General features: G+C 54.5%; 1 protein-coding gene across 1 annotated transcript; it reads left to right on the top strand.

The window, feature by feature from the left end:
- Positions 1-15113: 15113 nt before the first annotated feature.
- AADAC (arylacetamide deacetylase) lies at positions 15114-21704 on the top strand. The gene is made up of 5 exons (XM_063167487.1): positions 15114-15481; positions 18741-18963; positions 19188-19257; positions 19582-19753; positions 20836-21704. The coding sequence occupies exons 1-5, from the start codon at positions 15344-15346 to the stop codon at positions 21442-21444; spliced, it is 1212 nt and encodes a 403-aa protein (XP_063023557.1). The 5' UTR covers positions 15114-15343; the 3' UTR covers positions 21445-21704.
- The last annotated feature ends 1530 nt before the right edge of the window (positions 21705-23234 follow it).

The raw sequence follows: 23234 nt of genomic DNA, 5'->3' as shown, positions 1-23234 counted from the left end.
GCGCTTCTGCAGGTGCAGCCTGGATGCTTTCAACACTCGTCTTTTACATTAGTGGCGTGGTATTTCACGGTTGGAATTGCAAAAGCAGCACTGAACCAGATTTTGGAGGTCTCTGTCTTGCTCTCTGCAGTTGTTTCCTGAGGGTGATTAATCAGGCATGTTCCTGTTTCTGGATGGCCACTATGCATCATGGATTTACATCCACAGGATAAGGCAGCAAGCCTACAAATCCATAGCCCCCATAACCTATGGGTCTAATGCAGTAATTAAAGGAAAGTGTTCTGCAGTTCATTAACAAGAACCTGAACATCTCCCAGCAAACCAAAAGCTGGTCTTTGGTGCACAAGTTTTGTTTGTTCTGGAATAACAATTTGTCATCTGCTGAAGATAGCTCTGCACATTGGTCTTTAATTCAGCTTTTAAATTGTTGAAAAAACAAACAGAAACACCTAAGAAAAACCCAACCAACCCCTGCCCTCACCCAAAGAAGCCAAGAGAAACCTCTGGGTAAGGGAGATGAGGCATGGCTGTTTATTGCCAGGTTACAGGTCACAGTGTGTTTCTGGATTCTGTTTTATGGCGGTTTATTGCCAAGTTACAGGTCACAGTGTGTTTCTGGATTCTGTTTTATTTCCCCGTGACAATTAAAGGCACAGTTTCACGGCAGAGCCCAGGTGTGAGCTGCAGCCTCCCCTGCCCATCAGCCCGTCCCAGCCCTGCTCGGGCAGGAGCTGCTCTGCTCTCAGGTGCCAGCAGGGTGGGGCACAGGTGCCTCCTGCAGGCACAGCCCTATTTAGGGCAGGCACAGGGCAGAGCCTCTTTGGCTGGGCAGCGGCTCTCTGTGTCCCTGGTTGGAGGCTTGGGACTGAAAACCAGCAATGGCAGGGTGTGAGAAGCCTCATGGATGTAGGAATTACTGCATGAGCCTGTAAAAGTCCAGACTAGAAAATGAGAGCTCTTCTGTGCTGAACTCTGTTGAGAAAGGAGGCAAAGGTGCCTGTTCTGCAGGTAAGGAAGCCTCAGTGCCACCCTGGGGTCTTGATGCTGGCAGCACAGGGGGGAGGAGTGGCTTTCACCTGGGGAATGTGGTTTGCTTGCTGAGCTCCCCGTGGTGGGTCACACAGAACTGGATTTACTCTCCTGAGTGAGTTTAACTCGCACTGGTGGACTTTCCTGCTGTGGCTGTGCCAGCAAACAGTCAGTGTGGGCTCTGGGGCTGTGTGTGCCAAATGAGCAGTGCTGGGCTGGTGGAGGGCTGGCACTGGTAAGCTGATGGAGGCAGAGGGGATGCTCACTTGCTGGGCCATTTTAAAACCCTTGGTTCTAAGTGATGGAATAGCTTTTCTCTGGAAGAGCATGTGAGGAATTGTTTGGGAGGAGAAGGCATGGAAAGTGTGATATGGATTGAAAAGTGGAGAGCTCAAACTTGCCACTTTCTCCTTTTTCTCCATTTGTATGCACAGCAGAGTAGTTCTCCACCACTTTCAAGTAGCTGAGAATACCTAATTTAAAATCCTTTAAAAATTGTAATTCTCCTAATTGAAACAATGAGGTCATAGCCGGACAATGATCTCCCACTGTCTCTTCTGCCACTTTAGTCTTAACAATATTTTCCTATGGCTCCTTGAATGGCTCACAGGGACTGCTGTGTGGCTGTTGGCTTCCCAAAGCTCTGGAAGTGGCTGTGCCCTATGGCAAATTAAATGCTCATGAGCTGCTCTGCTTTGAGCTCTGGATGTGGGGTGGTTCAACATTTAAACCACGCTGGAGCTGTGGTGTCACTTATTAGACTTAATAAGCTTATTTGTGCTGTGGTTTAATGTGGATCACCACAGGCAAAATCGAGATCTGGTCAAAAAGCCACTTCACAAACGTCTGCAGGTGAGGTTCTGAATCTGTGCTGGCCAGTTCTGCTCCAGCCCCGAGTGAGGCTGTGCAGTGTCTGTCTGTGCTCTGCACCCTGGTTCTCAGGCTGAGTTTGACCTCAAACCCCTGCAGAGAAGTCTCTGAGCTGTCACACAGAGCAATGTGACTCAGTGGTTTAAAATGGGTGTTTCTAGGTGTAATGCTGAAAATGTCTGGAGCCTGCTGGAGCACAGGAGGAAGTTCAGTGCGGCAGGTGCCCCATTTGATGGCTTCACCCCCCGAGTGAGGGGCGTGAGCAGGAGCAGCCCTGCTGGACTGGAGGGGCCACCTGTGCCATTCCCAGTGACCCAGTAAAGGGGCTGGCCAGGGCCTGGGCTACTGCCTCCCTGACTGCAGGGGAAGGGGCAATTCTGAATTAATTACATCACTGAAGGGATCTCTAGAGCACGCTGGGCTTTGTCTTGTTGTGGTAGCTCTGAGCTATGGATGTATTGGTAGTGGCACAAATCCAGGTCCCCTGGGCCCAGAGGCTCAAACAAACTTTTTTATCAGTGAAGTGAATTTCACTCCAATTACAGGAAACCAGGGCCAATCTCACACACCAAGGAAGTGTATAGATGTCTATTTGTGAGAGCATTTATTTACCTGTGGAATGCCTTTTGGTGCCATTGCAGTGCCAGGTGTGGAGCAGGGCCTTGCCTGGCCCTGGGCTGTCAGCTCTGACCTGCCCTGGCACCTGGCTCCAGGTGTGGCAGTGCCCTGGGAGGCGGTGCCAGCACTGACCCTGCCCTGGCACCTGGCTCCAGGTGTGGCAGTGCCCTGGGGGAGATGCCACCCCTGCCCAGCCCTGCTGGCACGTCCCTGGTGGCGCTGGGCACCCTCAGCAGGGCTGGACGGAACAAAAGCTCTCTCTCTGTCAGGGGCAGTGTAAAGCAGGAAGGGGCTGGCGGGGGCACAGCCTTTCCTTTCCTGCCTGGTTCCCTGGGGCTGCTCTCGTGTTCCCTTTGGTTTGGAGTGGGTTTCAGACTGCTCTGTGTGTTGGTTTGTGTCGGGGCTGTCGGTTGGATCAAATGTCCTTTCCATTATGAATGTAAGAGACTCTCCAGGGATGAATGCTGCAGACTATTCCAGAGCACTGTTTTCTTCCAGCAGGCCTCCTATGGCATATCCAGCTGCAGTGCTGGAGTCAGGAAATCCGATGCTTTTGTACATATCAAAGTGCAGCAAGCCTCCACTGCTTCACCCCGCAGCTTGCTCTGGTTCCTCGCCTCCCTGTTGCTGTTGGCACAGCCCTCAATGCAAATTCCATCATTTGGGGGCTCGGGGAAGGGGCAGAGTGTGGGGCAGGCCCTGGTGCCAGGCTGGGGGGCACTGTGCTCCTCTCCTGGCCTTTCAGGGCTGGGGGGCACTGTGCTGCTACCCTGGCACTGCAGGGCTGGAGGTGCTGCAGGGACCCTCAGGGACCCCTGAGCAAGCAGGGACCCTCAGGCTCTGGGACCCTCAGGGACCCCCGGGCAAGCAGGGATCTCCAGGCTCTGGGGTTTGGGATCCCTTGTGCTCAGCCCAGCGTGATCTGGTTTTATTTATGCTGTCAGGGATGTGGGATAGAGAGCACTTGGAAGCGACTCGACAGCCGCTAAAATAAATGTTCTTTTCTGTTTATTCCTTGGCTTGCATCTGGAAATTAAATGTGCTGCATTAGGAATCTCCAACTCTGACTGTCTTCCTGAGTCTTTAATTGAAGACAGGTCAAGCCCAAAAGCATGACTGACTTCTGTTGCTGCACTGGGACAAATCACTGATTTTGGAGAGGCTGTGGGTGCAAGGCATTGCTGCTGTAGGTACAATACATCACTGCTGTACAGAAAAGCTTTGCTTTGATCGGGACATGGCAATGACTCTGGTTTGGAATGGCTGAACCTCACAATAGGAAATAGATCAAGAAAGACTTTAATGCTGGTCTTGGTAAAACTACAGCAAGATGTGAATGCAGGCTGAGGGCTTTCTGTTTAAAGCTGGTACGTCTCTGCTAAAAACCGGTGAATTTTCCACAACAGTCAGCTTAATGCTGCATTTTTTTACATAAAGAAAATTGTTGAATCAAGCTGAAAGGAATGTGTCCTTAATTCTTTCAGCAGTTCTTGAGCCACACGTTCAGCAGCTCTGCTCACAAGCCCCAGCAATGTTGTTCTCATTTCTACAACATGTGCCTCAGTTTCCTGAGTGGAACAGAGAAGGGCTCTTTCCTCCGTGGTGTCTCGGGCTGGGGTGGTGCCCTGTGGGTGCAGCAGTGATTTCCCAGGGGAGCTGAGCCCTGCAGGTGCTGGAGCCCCGGCTGGTGCTGTGCTGAGGCTGCTCTGGGTCCACTCCAGAGGTTTGTCCTGCTCATCTGCCCCTGCCAGCGGGGACTGGTGCCATTGAACAGCTTCTAAACCTCTGCCAGCGTGTTAATAAACCTTGTTTATCTGCAAAGCCCTTGGACAACAACTCTAAACACCGGATTTATTTGCAGTAAATGTTGGACTTGATCACAGGAGATTTTCTGCGTTTGCAAACACGACGCACATTTGTGCTGTGCTGCACAGCACCAGGTTCCCTGCTGGCTCTGGAGCTGCTCCTGCCCCTCCTGTGCTCCCTGTGCCTGGCACTGCCTGAGGAGCAGCCCTGGGCAGGGCTGGCAGCGTTGGGGCAGCACTCAAAGCCCCCCCGACCCTTCCAGCAGGGCTGTGCCCACAGGTGGGAGAGACCAAAGCCTACCTGGGCAAAACTGCTGCTTTCCCAGCAACTGAACGACATGCAGTCTTTCCTTTCCTAGAAAAGGACTGTCAGAATTCCCTTTTCAGTACAAGAATGAAAAAGGACAGCTTGGCTTCCTTCCCTTTCTGAAAGACTCAGCTCATTTCTGAGTCCTTCCTGGAAAAACATTTTCTGATGTTGAAATTAGCCAAGACCAGAGTTGCTGCCTGGGAGTAGTTAGCTGTAAATTCACATGCTCTTGGCCTCTGGTTCGCTTTATCTCCTTGTGCTTAGCAGAAAGCCTTTGGCTTTGTTCTGGTTTTGCTGACAATGTGAGGTCCGCAGCGACTGCCCTAGAAGGATGTTACAGTCCTGAGATTAACATCGTGTGTGTTGGGCAAAGCTGGCAGCCTCTGTGCCCCACTGGTCATGGGATGGCATGACGTGCGAGTGAAAACTGGATTTTATTCCAGTTCGTGTTGGTCTCACTGCAGCACCAAGGGTCTGTGAGATTCCCTCTGGGAGCTGCAATTCCTGCACAGGGGAGCAGGGACAGGGTGGGGGCTGCTGCAGACCCCAGGCCTCAGCAGGGCTGGAGCTGCTGCTCAGACAGCCCTGGGGTGCCAGGCTCCCTCGTGCCACGCCGTGCCCGTGTGTGCTCACGGGGCTGGGTGTTGGCACATCCCAGCAGTGCCTCACAGGAGCACCCTGGGCCCCTGGTGCTGCTTTCCAGGCACTGGGACAGCGCCTTGGGTGGGGCTGGGAGGAGCACTGGGGATGCTGGGGGTCCAGGCTGTGCCAGGCTCCCAGCCCAGGCTGTCTCCAAAGGGCTGCTCTGGCCCAGGAGCTGCACTCTGCTCCCTCCATCCATCTCTGGTCTCAGAAGAATAGGGAACATCTGGCGGAGAGGCCACGTAGCTGGAATCTTTGAAGTGCAGATGCTTGGGAGAGTTGTGTACAAACATGGAGCTGGGGTTTCCTTGCTGTTGGAACCTCTGGCACTTTCCCTGTGCTGAGCCCTGCTCTGCCTGGCATTCTCCTGGGCAGGGTCTCCTGCTGGCTTCCCCTCTCCCTGGTAATGCTGGCTCGAGTACAAGCCAAGCCCAGGGTGCCCAGGGCTCACTCTGCCCTGCTGGCAGCTTTCCCTGCAGAAAATACCTGGTTGGGTGTGCATGAGCTGGATTCCATCTCTGGGTCGGGGTGAGCAGGGATGGGGGGCCAAATTCTGATCCAGTGATGACATGGGTAAACTGCCCCTGATTTCCAGAGCTGAGCTGGCTGTGGAGGGCTGGCTTTGCAAATCCAAGTGCCTCTGACAAACACATTTGGCTCCCTTTCTGCCAGCACTCCATTATTTTTTCCCCAGCTCAGATGTTTATGTGAGCGCTTGCTGGCTCGAGAGGCTGGATGTGTCTGGTTATATTTGAGGAGATAAATGGAACTAAACACATCTGGCAAATGCCAGCAGCCCTGCTCAGCTGGAGGAGCCCTGCAGGGCCCTGGCACCCTGGTCTCAGCTCTGCTCTCTGGTTCTCCTGGCTGGGAGGATGCAGGTTTGTTGTAGAGTTCCCGCTGATGTGCACAAGGGCTTCACCCCCCTGGCCCGGTGTCCAGGGGAGCCTGAAATCCAACCAGGCTGTGGGAATGGCACTGAGGTTGTGGTGGGCAGAAATGCTCAGAGACAAACCCCTCGTGTCACGTGGATAAATGATTTTTTGCAGCATGAGAAGTACTGGTATTAGTGGCACATGTCTGTAATAGGAACAGATCTGGGGCCAGCACCTTTCCTGCAGTGCAGCATTGAGCCAGTGTGATTTGTTTATCCTGATTCTGAGATAAGCAGCTGATGTGGTTTAAGCCCAGCCAAAGCCAGTGCAGCAGTGTGTGTGACAGATTTTGCCATTTTATTCCATGTATTAAGAAGACAATAAATTTTATCTGTATGGCCATGAGAGGAGCAGCCACCTCAGTGAAATGTGCTTTAGCAGCAGGAGTGCAGGAGGGGCACAGGGTGGGAGAACATAAAACTGAGCATAAACACCTTCCCAGAGCAGGCTGTGCCGGGCTCTGAGGGTCCAGAGCAGCCCTGGGACGGGGCAGGCAGCCCTGGGTGAGCTTTGCACCCCAAGCCTCCCCTGCGATGGGCTGCACGCAGGGATGGAGAGCCTCACCTCCATTTCTGCATTCCTCTCCTTCCCGGCCTGCCTGGGCAGGGCACGAGGAGCTTCTCTCTGTCCTTCTGGATGGACACGCTGTTCTTGGCTGATGTATTCACCAGCGTTATGAGCTGTAACTTTGTGTTAAAACCAAAGCGCTGCGTGGAAGCAGCAGCCAGCAGGGAGTCAAGGAATGCTGGATGTAACGGCTCTCACAGTGGTTAAGCCATTGCACTGAGCACTTTGACTCATTGCTGCTCCTCCTCTCTGCTTCCTTGGACATCAAATGCTGTCCTGGTTTTTCTCGCAGTTCCTTTTCTTGCAGGAGGTTTTTCTTCCTTTTCCTCCTCTTCCAGAAAAACCTCTTCTGGTTTTTCTCCCTTTCCTCTTTTCTTGCAGGAGGTTTTTAGCTGCAGTTCCTTCCTGTGGTCACTGCCCCAAATGCAGCATTCTGGGGGTGCCCTTTGCATGGGCATCGGGTGCCCTTTGTGTGGGCATCTCCTGGGGCTCTGTCCCTGCCCCTCTGCCCTCCTCTGTGCTCTGGAGCAAAGCCCAGAATACCAGGAAGATTTTCCTTCCTGATCTGCTGGGCCTGGATGGAAGGAGGGAGCCTTTTCCACCTGCAGCAGCAGATTGTGTTTGAATTGTTCATCCGAGTCATTGGGAGGCTGTGACGCATTTCCAGGTGTAGTTTTTGAAATAGTTTTATTTCAAGACCAAGACAAGCCAGAGAGCCTGAGTAACTGGATGACATGCCTGACTTTTCCCTAATGCAGCTCTGGCTGGGGAATTCGGGAATTCTGCCCCTTTTCCCAAGGCTGCTCTGCTGGGGAATTTGGGAATTCTGCCCCTTTTCCCTAATGCAGCTCTGGCTGGGGAATTCGGGAATTCTGCCCCTTTTCCTGAGGCTGCTCTGGCTGGGGAATTTGGGAATTCTGCCCCTTTTCCCTAATGCAGCTCTGGCTGGGGAATTCAGGAATTCTGCCCATTTTCCCCAAGGCTGCCCTGGCTGGGGAATTTGGGAATTCTGCCCCTTTTCCCAAGGCTGCTCTGGCTGGGGAATTCTGGAATTCTGCCCCTTTTCCCTAAGGCTGCCCTGGCTGGGGAATTTGGGAATTCTGCCCCTTTTCCCGAGGCTGAGCAGCCAGGCTGCTCCTGGGCTCTCAGCTTGGGAACACCTCGGGATGAGCTGGCTCTGGCAGCGAGAGCCTGAATTTGTTCCTGGCCAGAAAGAATGCAGCCCATGGAAAAACCATAAATGTTTCTGGTTGTGGCAGGATTACAGCAGGGCTGACAGTGAAAGTTCCTGCTTGGAGCAGCATTACAGCAGGAATGAAATTGCTCAGGAACTCAGAGTTTCCACTCAAATGCAGACATTGATAATTTTATATTTGCCTCTTTGTGGCTTGAAGTCAACCTCCTCCTGAAGTTGGTTTTTCTGTTTATAGAAGCTAAATTTTCTGTACTGCATTTTATAATTTTAAAAATCCTTTTGTTGTAAAATTGTCCTGCTGCCTGGGTGGGCGTGCAGCTCCTGCAGCTCCTGCAGCACTCTGGGCAGAGCTGCACTCAGTTAAATGCCACAGGAAGGGTGCCCAGGCTGTCAGGGGCTGGGGCAAGAAACACTGATTGCTGGGATTGTTTAAAAAGCAGGACTGTGGGGGTTTAGTCTGACACCATTCACATCCTGAGGCTGTTTCTATGAATTTTGGTCAACCCTCTTGGCCAGTCCTTGGTAAAGTCCCAGCAGAAATCTCAGTCCTGTTAATATTCTGATATTGTTTTCCTCGGCTCTGTTGGCTATTGGCACAGGCTGTGGATTCTCTTGCAGCATTTTAATGGTTTTACACATGACACAATGATGGGATGCACTTTCCAAAGTGCTTTTGTAAGTGATGGGGCCACAAAGGGAGGCTTTTCCAGGAGCCTGCAGGCACCAGCAGTCAGGTTTGCCTCTGTCCCCTGGACTGTGCAAAGCCAGGAGTCCATTTCCATCCCTGCTTCACCGTCCCACAGGCGAAACACAGTCTTGGAGCTGATTTAATATTTGCAGAAGTGGTTTGAGAGCTATTTGCTTAGCTTGCACTATTATTATTAAAGACAGAAATGGGTTTTTAAAGGTTTTAGCGAGTTATAATTGTAGATGGCTTTCACTTCAAATCACCCAGTGGGAGCCCTGGGCCTTGCTCTGCAAATGGGGAAACCTGAGCAGCAGCAGTGATGGCCTCAGGGACGTGGGTGTAATGCCTGGCAGGGAAACAGCCCCAGAGTGTGGGAATCCACAAAATCAGAGGGTTTGGGAAAGCTGCAAAAGGCCCCAGAGGCAGCAGAACTGTGACTGGAGCTAAAACAGCAGCCATGAGATTGGTCAGCAGAAAAATCATTTAAACTGTAGAAAAGCAAGGACAAATAGAACAACGGTTTGTGTATTAACGCTTGTCTAGAATAACTCCCTAAGCTGCAGAAAAGTTTATCTAGCAAGATATTAGGAAGGCTGAAGCTTAATAATGGAGCTCTGTGCATTGTGCTTTAAGGCTTACAAGCAGGTATTGTATTCAAAATAAGCAAGCATTGTTTAACCAAAGGTATGTGTGCTTATGTGATTGGATAGAACTACTGTCAATATAGAATATATACTATACAGATATAAATACTGTCAATGTGCTTTTGCTCTGTGTGATTGGTCAAGAAGCTTATAAAGTAAGTTGTAATATTAAGTTCTTGGTCTGCTGCTTGGAATGTGAGCTGCTGGCATCTTCCCATTGTCACAGCCGTGTAATGAGACTGATGCTGGAAAACAGCTCAAGGCATGTGCTGAGCCCCCAGTTTCCAGTGGGAATAGGAGCAGTTAAAATCCATTTTCCTGGCCCTGCTGCAGGGATGGCCCCAGGGGATGGTACCTGGTGGCACAAGGGTTTTGGCTTAACCTTTCTCTCACAAATACACAGCCAAGTGTCTGTGGCCCTTTGGCCAAACCTCCTCTTGCATGAAGAAACATCCCTGGGGTCTTTTGTGTTGGTGTTTCCAGCAGCTGGTGAGAATTACTGCTGCTTGTTTCCTTTCCCTCTCCTATTCACAAAAGGAACGAATTAAGAAAGTCAATATTTTCTGCTTACAAAACGAAAGAAAAAGCTTTGTAGAAATGAGGTCTGGGCAGCAGGACCTGCTTATGCACGGGAGAGCCTTTGGCAGGGCCCTGCAGGGAGGTGGGCCTGGGGCAGCTTTGGGAGAAACAAACAGCAGATGAGAGATCTGTGGAGGGGGAAAGGTGAAATGCACCTGGGGGGCACGCTGTGTCCCAGGAGCCCAGGCTTTCCCCAGGACACTGAGCTCATTCAGCACAAGCCATGTGCTTATCTCCCAGCCAGTGGAAGTCCCAGTACTGCTGCATATTTGGTTTATTGGATGTGAGATCCAGTGCAAATGGGCACTTTCTGCTAGTCCCGTGGCTCTATCTGCTCACCAGCAATATCAGAGTGTTCCCAGCACGTGGGAATCCCCGTCCCTGCTTTCCTTTTTCCTGATTTTGGAGGAGGGAATGAGAGCAGGGCCAGCCCAGCAGGGCAGGAGCAGGGCCGGGCTGTGCCCAGCGCCCCGGCAGCAGCACGGGCTGTGTCTGGGCATCCTCCCATCCCCATTGCATCCCACCCCCATCCCCATTGCATCCCATTGCATCCCACCCCAGCCCAGCGCTCCCCGGGGGTGTCCCTCGGCCCGGGCAGCCCCCCAGGCCTGGAGCTGTGCAGGGAGGAGCTGCCCTCCCTCATTCTGCACCCTCTGCCCTCAGGCACAGACCTGCAGAGCCTGCCCTGGCCCCAGGGACAGTGGGGCTGCACCCAGAGCAGGTGGAGCTCTGCAGAACCTTGTGTGCACCCTTCAGAAGCATCCCAAAGTGTTCATTTGGTGAGGGAAACAGCAAAGTAACCAAATCCTGGGCTTTGCTGTGCTTTTTCCTCATTTGCCATTGCAGCTCCATTTCAGAGCTCAATCCCCCAGTGCCGTGGCAGCTCAGCTGGAGAAGCTGTGAACCTCTGGCGTGGATAATGTCCCTCCTGTTCCTCATCCTTGGCCTGCCTGGTGGCCCTGCAGTTCCAAAATGTCACTAATTCCAGAATTCAGCCTCCAACACGTGCTCCTGCTGGTGCACATCTGTGCATTCACAGAGCCAGAGACGTGTTTGGGCAAACAGATCCAAGCCCCCTCTTGCTGCAAACATTTCCCAAATGGTCCCTTTCCTGTTCGTGGTAGTTCAGGTGGCCATTCCCCTTCCCAAGTGACTGCCTTGGGCTTCAATTTATCAACTATTTTTTAAAATTTGCTGCTTTAACTGTGTGTAAGATTCCTGCTGATTGTCCCTCAGGTTCTTCTCTGCCTTATCTGTTCCCCCAGCATGGCAAATCCAACTCCAGCGAGCTGCTGCTGGTCCAGAGTTCAGGAATTGTGCTTGTTTTTGTAAAATGGGAAACTGTATGAGAACCAGAACTAGATGGACAGTGAGAAGGTGGCACTGGGAGGTGTGAGCTAGACAAAATCCTTATATAAAAGTTTGGGTTCCTTCATTTACTTTGAACCACAACCTTTAGTGTGAGGCGAAGCTCAGTGAGTGTTTGGGAGCGTGCAGTCCTGGCTCTGTGTAGGCTCACTGAGGGTTTCTGTCCTCCCCTGGCAGAGCAGCTGCTGTGCTGGTGCAGAGCAGGACCTGCACTCCCAGGAGCAGCTCTGAGCTGCTGCTTCGCCTGCAACAGAGAGAGTGCAAACAAAAGTGCTGCTGCCTTCCTGCCAAACAGTAAAAGCTGCATGTTTAAAAGCAAGATTTCAGTCTGAAAGCATCAAAGCAAAACACTGACTTATCTGAGATCCCCTGTTGCCTTATCCTGATAATAATGTTCTTTTTAGATGGAGTTGGAAGGTGTTTTATTGGCTGTTTTAATGCCTTCATGAACACAGTGTGTTTCTGGAGCTGCTGCTCTGTCTTGTATTCAGAAATACTGCATGTGCCATACTTCTGCTTACTGAGTTTTACAAAATTGCTTTTTTCGGTTCAGGGTATGAACGCATTGTCAAATAAGACATTTGTTTCCATTTACACAACTTGCAATTTGGTAATAAGCAACAGATGAAACAGCAGTGTCCAGATTCTCTTGTATAAAATTTCTTGTGGATGCCATCCCTCCATTCCACAGAAACAGGCCAGTTTGCAGTCCTGTGAGCAGCATTGAAAGTACAGACACCAACAAGGAGGAAAGCGGGGCTGCACTGCCGCCCGGCGGCCTCTCCCTTCCTCTCCTGACAGCGTCCTTCGACGGGAGCCCAGCGCTGCCGTGGGCACTGCGGGGCTGGCACCACAGCGTTTCTGCCTCCCCTTCACCTGTGCGGGCACGGCCGTGCCTGGGCACGTCGGCATACCTGTGCGGGCACGGCTGTGCAGGCACACCGGTGTGAACCCCCCACCTGTGTGAGCCTGGGCATGTCGGCATACCTGTGCGGGCACACCTGTGTGAGCCTGGGCATGTTGGCATACCTGTGCGGGCATGGCTGTGTGAGCCCGGACAATGTGGGCACACCTGTGCGGGCACACCTGTGTGAGTCCGGGCAGTGCGGGCACAGCTGTGTGAACCCAGGCGGTGTTGGCACACCTGTACAGGCAACCTGTGTGAGCCTGGACAATGTGGGCACACGTGTGCAGGCACACCCCTGCCAGGAGCACCCCGGGCACAGCCAGGGCCACAGCAGGGACATGCCCGCGGTGCCACCCCTGCCCGGAGCACCCCGGGCACAGCCAGGGCCACAGCAGGGACATGCCCGCGGTGCCACCCCTGCCAGGAGCACCCCGGGCACAGCCAGGGCCACAGCAGGGACATGCCCGCGGTGCCACCCCTGCCAGGAGCACCCCGGGCACAGCCAGGGCCACAGCAGTGCTGTAGCTGCACTCGAGGCAGTGCTGACACCTGCACCGCAGGGCAGGCTGAGGTGGCACAGAGGGAATCGATGCCCACAGGCTGCCCGTGGCTGTGCTGGCGTCCCCAGCCTGGAGAGGCCGTGTGGAGGTGGCACCTGGGGACAGGGGCTGGTGGTGCCCTGGGCAGTGCTGAGGGCATGGCTGCCCTCGATGGTCCTGGGGGCATTTTCCAGCCTGGATGACTCTGTGGCTGACAGACAAAGCGAGGGCCTGCGATGCTGTGGGGTGCACTGGGGTGCCGGGGGTGAAGAGGGACTGCTTTACAAACAGGTGTTGGGCTGTAAGCCTGGATTGCTGTTACAAACAAGGTGCAAGGTTATAAACTTACGCATATCTCCTTTCCAAACCACAGTTTGAAAGCTCAGCCTGGTGTTGCAACACTTATTGTTTGCTGGTTTATTGAGGGGGCAGGTCAGTGCCTGACTGAGTCCCTGCCACTCTGCACAGCTGAGCACACCCAGGCAATCCTGGCTCTGACTGCCCGTGTTGTGGAGCACAGGGATGCAGGGAATGCTGGCTCTGAGCAGGGGCACACGCTGCCTGCCGCTCTTCCCACTGCAGCTTTTACCCTGCCTTTAGCCTGCTTAACCTTGCACTCATGTTTTCCTGAAACATCAGCAGCCTGGACTGCATGGGAATGCAGGGGGTGGGAAGCAAGGCATGCTGCATGGCTCTTGGTGCACTGCGTGCAGGAAAAGCAGCAATGTGACATTTCATCCTTGTATAACTACAGAATGGTTTGAGTTGGGGAAGTGGCTTAAAATTCTCTCATTCCTCCCACATGCCATGGGCAGGGATACCTTCCACTGGACCAGGTGCTCCAAGCTCCATCCATTTTATTGAATGAAATAAATAAGGAGGGAAAGGACTAAACGGAATGTTTGCTTTAGAAGGCTGTGAGTGGTGGGGAGCAGGTGGTGCACAGCAAGCCAGCAGTGCTGGTGTGGGCTCTGGAGAGCACTGACAGTGCAGGGCTGGTGCTGGGGTATGAAGGGTAAGCACTGTGTGGGATGGATCTGGATTTTAACATCCATGTGCTCCATTTGGCACCCATCCCCTGTCTGACAGAGGTCTTGTGCTGTCCCTTTGACTGAAAGGGCTCTGACAAAATTGGCATAGGGGCATTTCTGTATTGCAGCTGGTGCTGCACGGTTCCTTTGGGTGCATCAGTTTATGATTTCCTCCATCTGGGAGTGCTGTGGGTTCAGGGAGGTTGCTGGGGTGGTTCACTGGAGGGCAGGGCAGTGGCTCTGCCGTGGGATGGGACGTGGGTCTGTCAAGGTTAAGCACTGTGAGCTCCTGCCCTAAGGCAAGGGTGACTCGGGGCAGGAGCAGAGCCCCGGCTGTCGCTGCACAGCCACGCTGCCACCTGGAGACCACCTGGAAGGAGAGTGGGAAACCTTCCTTAAGTGCAGCAAAATAAAACACCAGTTTTGTGGTGGTTCCAATCTGGCCTCCTCTTCCTCCAGTGCTGTCCTGGGGGCTCCTGTTCTCCTGGGAGGGACAGGGAAGGAGAGGACTTTGTCCTGCATGCCCCATCATCAGCTGTCCTCATCTTCCCGTGCCACCTGAGATCTGCCTTCTTTACCTGTGTTTTACCTCTCAGCCCCTGACAAGAGACCTGAGCTGTGCAAAAGAGGACATGGGTTTGCTGCTCTGCGCCCAGCCCTGCGTGTCCACGTGTCACTGCTGGGACCCAGGCCACCCTCACCTGGGCCAGAGTGAGCTCACCTGTGCCCTGGCCAGCACCTGGCACGGCAGGGTGGGTGGAGTGGCCATGGAGCTGTGTTCTCTCTCGGTTTTGTGGGAGTGGGGTCGGGAACATTGGGCTTTCACTGGCTCTTGTGCTGCAGAAGTGCTGAGGACAGAGAGCAGGGATGGATTTTTAAAATTAACTTGCATAGTTTGGAGGTGCTCAGAACTTAAAAGTCTGAAAGTCTGACTAAGGGCCAATCTTCATTTGTGTTCGGGCAGGTGGCACAAGGCTCGGCTCTCAGCTTTCTGTGATGTTCCTGCTCTGTCTGCTCCTCCAAAGCTGCTCAGCCGGAGAGCACGAGGCTGCGCCGATTTGCTGCTGGTAGAATTTAGCCAAAGAAATCGCCTACATTTTAATGCGAAAAGGTAAAACCGCTGTGTGGCAGGCTCTGCTCGAGCTCCTGCCTTGCAGAGCGGCAGCTCCGTGCCCCGGGACACCCGGCACGGCTGTGGGCACCTGGGTGTCAGCGTGCGGCCCCCGCCGCTCCCGTCCCGCTCCCTGTCCCGGGGGGCTCGGAGCGGGGTTTGGTGCGGGGTTCAGTGCGGGGCTGGGGCAGGGACGGGGCTCGGTGCGGGGCTCGGTTCGGGGCTCGGTGCGAGGTTCGGGGCTCGGTGCGAGGTTCAGTGCGGGGCTCGGAGCCGGCCCGGCCGGCTCGGCGGCTCCCGGCTGCTGCACAGGGAATCTGCTGGTGAAACCTGTTGTTTTGGAAGCTGCACAGCGGAGTAACCTCTGCCCCGGGGGATAACACAAGAAATCACCTCCTGGCCGGGACCCAAGCAAAACACGGGATTAACTTTGCCCTGCGCTGGCTCGCTGGGAGGCGGTGGGAGGGTGAGAGCGGCTCCGGAGCGCAGAGAGGATCGTGCGAGGATGGGGGCCCGGCTGCTGTGCCTGTGCCTCCTCACCGCCCTGCTCGCCTACTACATCTACAGCCCGCTGCCGCCGGAGCTGGCCCAGCCCGGCACCGTGATGCTCCTCTCGGCTGCCATCAGGGCCCTGGGGCACCTGGTGAGCTCTGGGCCGGGCAGGGGGGTTCTGTGGGCTCGGGGATATGGCACGGTGTGTGTGTGTGTGCGCGCTGCGTGTGTCACACGGCGATCGTGTCACACGGGCCCGAGGGCAGAATGGAACGCTGAACTGTGACTGTGATAGAAGTAAATGTCGGAAAGGTTTGGTCCTGCAGCCTTGAGAAAGGGCCGTTCAGAGTAGCGAATGGGACATGGGAGCGGCAGGCACAGACAGGCTTGTCCTGCCGTGCAGGGCTGCGCAGCTCAAGCCCTGCTGCCCGAATCATCCCTGGCCCCTCTGCCCGGCTCCCCCGGCTGTCCGGGGAGGGGACGCTGCAGCAGCTCTACATTCTATTGATTTCTGTGGTTTCATGGCAATCCACTGGCCAAAAGGCCTGAAAACCGCACACAACAACATCTCTGTGTGAGACAGCCCTTGTTGGCGGGGGTACTCTCCAGGGCTCTCCAGCCTGCAGGAGCAGGGAGGATGAGGAGGTTTTTGTGTGTCGGGGACTCGTGTTTTGGTTTCGGGGCTGAGTGGTGGAAGATGAGAGCGGCGAGAAGGAAAGCAGCCGTGTTCAGCAGTGCTGGTGCGCTGCCTGCCCTGCTGAGTGCCCTGCTGGAGGCGGGCACGGGCAGCCCCTTGCCCTGGCACGCCCGGTGCTGCCCGGCCACCCCGTCCCGCTGCAGGGAGGCCCTGCTGGCACAGCAGTGCTGTGATGGCCTGCAAGGCGGGGCTGCGCCTGCTGCTGCTCTCCTGCCTGCCTGGGCACGGCGGGGCTGCGGGCACGCCTTTTGTAACCGCGCTCTCATCTCCTGTGAATCCATAATCCCAAGGGACGGGCAGAGCCACAGCCCCCTGGAGCTGCACTGGTGCAAATCAGAGTGAGGTGGCCCTAAATTGTCCCAAGCATATCCTGAGTGGCCGTGCAGTTGGAGGGCAGTGACTCGAGCTCACTGGGGCAGGGCTGGGTTTCAGAGGGGACCTGGTGCAGTCTCTCTGACTCCCTGATGCAGGTTTGAGCAAAGGGGACGCAGTGCCACCCTCGAGCACTCCTGGGCAGTAGAATCCTCTCTGGGCTCCCAAAGGGGGTGCCAAGAGCCCCATGCCATGGCACATGTCCATGCCCTGTTGTGGTGGCTCCTGGGGGGCCCCCAGCCCTGCTGGGTGAGCTCAGGGGCTCTGGGTGCCCCCTCTTTTAGCAGGGAGGCTGGGAACTCTCCCTGGCCTGTTGGTGCTTGTGTCCTGGCGCCACGTGCTGCCAAGCTGGGGAGCAGCCCCTGAGAGCAAACCTGCCACTTGCTGTGGAGTTTGAGCCCCAAATCCCTCAGGCCTTCCAGGAAGTGCCCTGTGCCCTTGGGGAAGGTGCAAAACACAGCAGGAGGGTTTTGCTGTCGCTGTGTGCCATCCCCCAGAGCTCCCCCTCCTCAGCCCAGCTCTGGGGAAGCACAGAGCCAGCCTGGGCCCTGCTCATGGGCTGCCCCCCGAGGGTCCCCATCCCAATCCCTGCCCCTCTGGAGCCCTGGGCCACTGCCCCTGCCCGGGCACAGCCAGGATCCCTTCCCCTGCGCAGGGTGTGGGTCTGTCCGTGCCGTAGGGACTGGGGAAGTGCCTTGCAAAGCACAAGGAAAGTGCTCTTGCTCAAGGAAAGTGCTTTCCAAAGCACAGGGATCCCAGCCCCAAAGTGGCTGGCTTTCCTGCTGCTCCATAACACCCCATGACCTCACACTGGGACAATGAGGATTTTCAGATGAGGGCACCATTTCCTTTTATTGATATGGCCTGGAAACCGCAGGCAGCAGCCCAGTGGTTTTCCACAATGTAAATTGTCCACTTGTGGAAAACAGCCCTGAGAGCTCTGGAAACCCTCAGTGCTGGGGCTCAGGGAATTCCTCCCACCATGGGCTTTCACAGGCTCATTGGAGTCACAGCAGGACTCGCTCTGACTGAGACATTTGTTTTTCCAAGATGTTAATCCTTGGGGGAAAAGCAACAACTGAGACATGTTTATGTAAACGGTGTCAATGTGGTGGCTAAAACAGCAATTCTGGCGCGGGCATGTGTGTTTGTTTGTTTTCATGGAGCTGATGGCAAGGACCTGTGCTTCCCTTTGCCGTGTGCCAGGGCCTGCCCACTCATCTCCCTCCCAGTTCCAGCACGCTGGGATTGGCAGGGCTCCCCTGGCATCACCCGCTCCAAGCCTGGAGAGAGGTGGCTCAAAAATGTGCTGACAATCCCTGTCAAGGGCTGCCAGCAGGGGCTGAGCTCTGTGCTATTCCAGCTCCTGAAAAAGAAGGTTATAGCACGGAATCCCAGAATCCCAGACTGCTTTGGGTTGGAAAAGATCTTAAATTTCATCTCATTCCACCCTCCTGCCAAGGTCAGGGTCACCTTTCACTAGACTAGGTTGCTCAAAACCTGGTAATATATAGATGTTGATAAAGCAGTTGATTTAAATACAATTTGAAGGAAAAAACTGCAGCAGGCAGGGTCAGACTGTATGGCTTCCACTATCAGAGTGGGAAGGCCAGAGGTTACACCTGTCAGCAGATAACCACTCAGTGTGGGGGTTCCACAATCTCCCTAGGGACTATAAAGCTTCTCTGCGAAGCCAAACTCCAAACAGGTTCTGCACCAGGCTTGGCTGTTTTCTTCCTTTTAAAACCCCAACCTGCTCTGAATTTCATCTGTTTTCACCTTCAGATAACATGTAAGAGCTTGGCTTTATTTCTTATTGTTTCAGTTGTGACGTGGTGAGGCTGGGGTGGGAAGAGGGTCACGTCCCATTGCTGGGGTGCTGGTGGAGGAGCCCAGGTGCTGGTGCCAGCAGCAGGCCAGGGGCTCTGGGTGGCTCTGGGTGGCTCTGCAGTGCTCCCTGGGCTGTCCCCACACCACGCTGGTGCCAGCAGCAGGCCAGGGGCTGTGGTGGCTCTCTGTGGGACAGTGCTGGTGCTGGTGGCTCACTGAGCTGACACTGGGCTGCAGAGGTGACCCGCATGAACACCAAGCACGAGTCTGAGTGTGGCACGGAGCAGCAGCCCTGGCTCTGGCCTTGCTGGGCAGCTGGTGGCAGTGTGGGTGCGTGCCATGAGTGCTCCTGGCACTGCCAGGCTCAGGTGGGGGCACTCTGCTCCGGCCTGTTTGTGTGACTGCCACAGCAACTTCACACACCGGCACAGAGCACCAAAAGGCTGCAGGGAATTCTATCTGGGAGTGAATAGGCTGCCCTGGAATCAGCTTGCCCTGTCTTGTGCTGCAGTCGGAGCTGGGGGAGCTGCTGGGGCTGATGCACTACATGGAGGGGCTGAGGCTGATCTCCACGGTGGAGCTGGTGGCTCCCACGTCCGACGAGAACGTGACGGTGACGGACACGGAGCTCAGCGGGGTCCCCGTGCGCCTGTTCCTGCCCCGGAGGCCGCCCGGAGCGCTCAGGAGGGCCGTGCTCTTCTTCCACGGCGGCGGCTGGTGCCTGGGAGACGCAGGTGAGCCCTGCGCATCGCGGCTGGGTCTGGGCCCACGCCTCACTGCCCTGCCGGGAGCTGCCTTTGGTGTCGTGGGACTTGGCGCAGGAGGGGCAGGGCACGGGGGTCTCACCAGCTGAAAACAGGGGAGGTTTGGGAAAGTCAGCTCAAAGTGCTGCCAAGGGGAACAGCCTGGGCTCTGTGTGCGTGTGCCCATTCTCACACGCACTGGGCTTCCATTGCAGGCATGCATGGCTACGATCTCATGTCTCGGCGGATTTCAAACGAGCTGAATGCTGTCGTGGTGTCAGTCAAGTAAGAGATATTCTCCTTCCAGATGGGATGAGGGTTTGGAGTAAATTAATCTGTTTCAATTAATCTGATTTTTCAATGTTCCTGTGTTTGATTGCGTGCTTTCCTGCTGACTTATACACATGTGTGAGCAGAGGCTGCCAGGGTGACAGGGGAATTGTGGCTGGTGGCTATTTTGGCTTTAGGGAGATGGGTGGGCAATAAAGCTGGGACAGACAGTTCCCACTTCTCTGAGCACAGAAACAAACATCCCCCAACAGGGAGATGCGAGCAAACCCTTCTGTTTATTAACAGCAGGTGCTAACACCCTGCTCTTGCCTCCCCCAGCTACAGGCTGGCCCCTCCGCACCGTTTCCCTGCCCAGTTTGAGGACGTGTACTCGGTGACCAGGTTCTTCCTGCAGGACAAGGTGCTGTCCCAGTACGGGGTGGACCCTGCGCGGGTCTGCGTGGCCGGGGACAGCGCCGGGGGCAACCTGGCTGCAGCCGTGGCACAGCAGGTACAGCACCAACGGTTTGCAGATCAAAAGGAGTGTTTGTGCAGCCTCACCACCACTGAGGAAAGCTGCTCTCATGGTCTGTCAGGGTGTCACAGCTTGTGGGATTGTCACAGGGCTCTGGGGACCAGGCAGCTGTGCCTGAGCCACTCAGTGCCATCACTGGAGCTTTGTGCCATCCAGACACCTGTCCCCTAAAAAGGCTCTCTGCCCTCCAGAGTCAGGCCTTACATCACTCCAGCCTTAAGCTCGTGTTGTCTGGTTTAGGCATGATGTTTGCAAAGGGAATTTTAACTATGTGACTCATAAAGATGCAAATAGCAGGGAAAACAAGCAAACAAAAAAAAACCCTCACTAAATTTTGCGGTGTCTGAGCATACAGTCTGGTGCCTTTTGCACTTCTCCTTCAGCTTTATTAAATAAAGTCAGCACCATGTTGTTGCTCTCTTGAGAAGCTGTTTGGGCTGCAACGAAACCCTGGGAATGGTGGTGAATTTACTGTGGATGCTGAAGGCAGAAGATGAAGGAGAAAATGGAAAATTTATTAGTGAAGAGGGGAAAAGACTGACATGTAAGAAATGTCAATGTTCAATTCGTCACATCTCATTTTGTTACATCTCTAAAATGCACAGAATTGCAATTGCTTGAGTTGTAACATCCCAGGGTTAAAAGCCAAACTGATGAACATGTCATAAATTGTGAGAAATGATAAAGAGACCCAGAAACATGAAAGTTTTATGATGTAATAGAAATTTTCAGTAGCTACAGAAAATTTTGTCAATACTTCAGAAAGCATCAAAATTTCAGAAAGAATATTCCCCCAAAATCATTATCCTTCAATATAAGAAATAAAATGAAATTATGTTTGATGTTTGAGAATTTTTATTACAGCATGCTGTTTTAGATAACCTGCCTATAGATTCAGAATTTCTTTATCCTGGTTTTATTGATATCCAAATTTATTGATTATTTTGCTCACGTCGCAAAATGTGCGTTTTCATTCTTCACCTCAGATGCTCTGTCCGTGTGGGAGAATCGTGTCGATTCTTTACTGATTCTTTGCAATGGGTTCTGTTTTCCTGCAGCTGTCGGAGGACCCCGAAGCGAAAACCAAGCTGAAAGCTCAGGTTCTGATCTACCCCGCGCTGCAGGCGCTGGACCTGGACCTGCCGTCGTACCGGGACAACGCGCACAAGCCGCTGCTGCCGCGGGCGCTGATGGTGCGCTTCTGGAGCGAGTACCTGAGCGCGGAGCCCGCGCTGCGCGCCGCCATGGCCGCGGGCCGCCACGTTCCGCCCGAGGCCGCGCCGCTGCTGCCCCGGGTGAACTGGAGCCGCTGGCTGCCCGCCGCCATGCGCGGCGCCCACACCTACGAGGGCCCGGCGCTGGCGGGCGCGGGGCTGGCGCGGCGCTTCCCGGCGCTGCTGGACCCGCGAGCGAGCCCGCTGCTGGCCCCCGAGGCCCGGCTGCGCCGCCTGCCCCCGGCCTTCGTGCTGACCTGCGAGCACGACGTGCTGCGCGACGACGGCGCCATGTACGCGGCCCGGCTGCGCGCCGCCGGCGTGCCCGTCACGCACCACCACGCCAGGGACGCCTTCCACGGCGCCGTGACCTTCCTGGCCTGGCCGCTGGAGCTGGCCGTGGGCCGCCGCCTCTTCGACACCTGCATGGGCTGGCTGAAGGAGAACCTGTGAGCCCAAGTCAGCCCCTCGCGTGCCCAGCTGTGGCCGGAGCTCCGCTGGATTTCGGCCGCGATCGCCGTCCCCCTTTGCGATCCTCACGGTGCTGGGGCTGGAGCGTTTCCCACCCTGTCTGGCAGGAAATCAGCCTGATCCCAAGCCAACGTTCCTCCAGTGCTGCCATCCGAACCTCAAACCCCCAGAGTGCCAGGACTGCCCCGGGTTCCTCCTCCGGCCCTGCAGCCTCTGGGATCTGGTGCCTGCTCTCTGCCGCTGCTGCTGCTTCTCTCGCCTATCGCACCTTCAGTCCGTGGTGTGTGCCCGAGGGCCAGGTGCCTGTGGCACACGGGGCGTGCTCGGGGCCGTTTCTTCCTGGCCCCTTTGGCTCTGTGGGATGTGGCAGCAGGGCCCCGCTGCTGCCGGGGGTGCAGGGAAGCACCGGGAGCTGCAGGGACCTGCCCCATCACAGGCTGCTCCTGCTCTGCACAGCTTGAGGGAAGTGCTTGGAAACCCAGTGGGATGGCTAAAAATTGTGCAAGTGTTTTGGGCTTTGCTTGTTTGTTTCTTTTGGGGGGTTTGTTTATTTGGGTTTTTTTGTTGTGTTGGGTTTTTTGCTTTTTTTTTTTTTTAAAGCACATATCTTACTCCTACTTCCTTTCTTTAATCCTTGTGCTAGCAGGAATTAGTGAATCAAACCAGCACTGGATATTCACTGGAAAAAGGAAGCTGTGAAGGTCCCAGACTTAGGATAACACTGCTGCATGGTCTGTGCTCTGCTTATCTGTTAAGTCTTGTACTGGGTGTTCTAATTGTCCTTGAAATTTTTTATCAGATTTCACATATGATTTCTTAAAAGTAAAATTAGCTTAGAAATTTTATAGGCTTGGAAAAAAACCATAGTTCAGCTGGCTATGTGGAACAAATAACCTCTATGCAAATGTTTTGTGTGTTAAATATAAACCCTAAAACTTTTGACTGAAGCATGAATACAAGGGTTGGCTGTTGATTTAAGTAAATGAACCACTGGTCAGGTACTTCACGTATCCTGCTTTTCTTTTGCATAAAAGGTACTGAATCTTCAATAATTCTGGGTTATTTTCCTGAGTGTGTGCAGCCTGTTCAGATCGTGTGTGTAGGGGATGATTGCTGTTTTCCATCTTCATTCAGATGAACATAAACATTAAACTGGTTTTTGATTGCAGAGCAGTGTTGTGTCCCTTGGTGTCCCATCCCTCGGGAGCAGTGGCAGCGCAGGGGTGGCAGCCCCAGTTCCAGCTCTGCCCCAGTCCAGCTGGGCTGGGCTGTGCTGTGCTGAGGGAAGCAGCAGTGCTCGGGAGGGTCTGTCCTGGCCCCTTTGCACACCCCCTGGTGCACACCTGTGCTCCTGTGCTCAGTCCCAGAGGGTTTGGGGGCTATTCCTCAGGTCCCCCTGCAGCACTGCCAGCACAGCCCAGTGCCCACCACAGCCTGGGCTCCTCTGCTGCCAGACACAGCTCCACTGCCGTTTTATTCCTCCCACATTTGGCATTAATTAACAGCCCTTAGTGCTCCTGAGGAAGTTGGGCTTGGGGGTTTTGCTCATTAACACCTTTGGTTTGATTTTCTGTACAGTTTTAGGGTCACTTCCACAAGAGTGTTCCCTGGGATGGGCATTTCTGGATTGTAAATGCCAACGGAATGAGCCCAGCTGGGGTTTCCAGGAGACAGCCTTGCTGAAGAGGCTGCTCAGGGGGATGGCTGTGGCTTTGGTTTGGAGGGGACGTGCCCACATCCCATCCCTCAGCAGGCTGCCCTGCTGTGAGCCA

This window comes from Melospiza melodia, chromosome 12, assembly GCF_035770615.1.
Source record: "Melospiza melodia melodia isolate bMelMel2 chromosome 12, bMelMel2.pri, whole genome shotgun sequence".
Classification (NCBI taxonomy): domain Eukaryota; kingdom Metazoa; phylum Chordata; class Aves; order Passeriformes; family Passerellidae; genus Melospiza; species Melospiza melodia.
The sequence above is the reverse complement of the archived record's forward strand: the minus strand, read 5'-3'. Positions and strand labels throughout refer to the sequence as shown.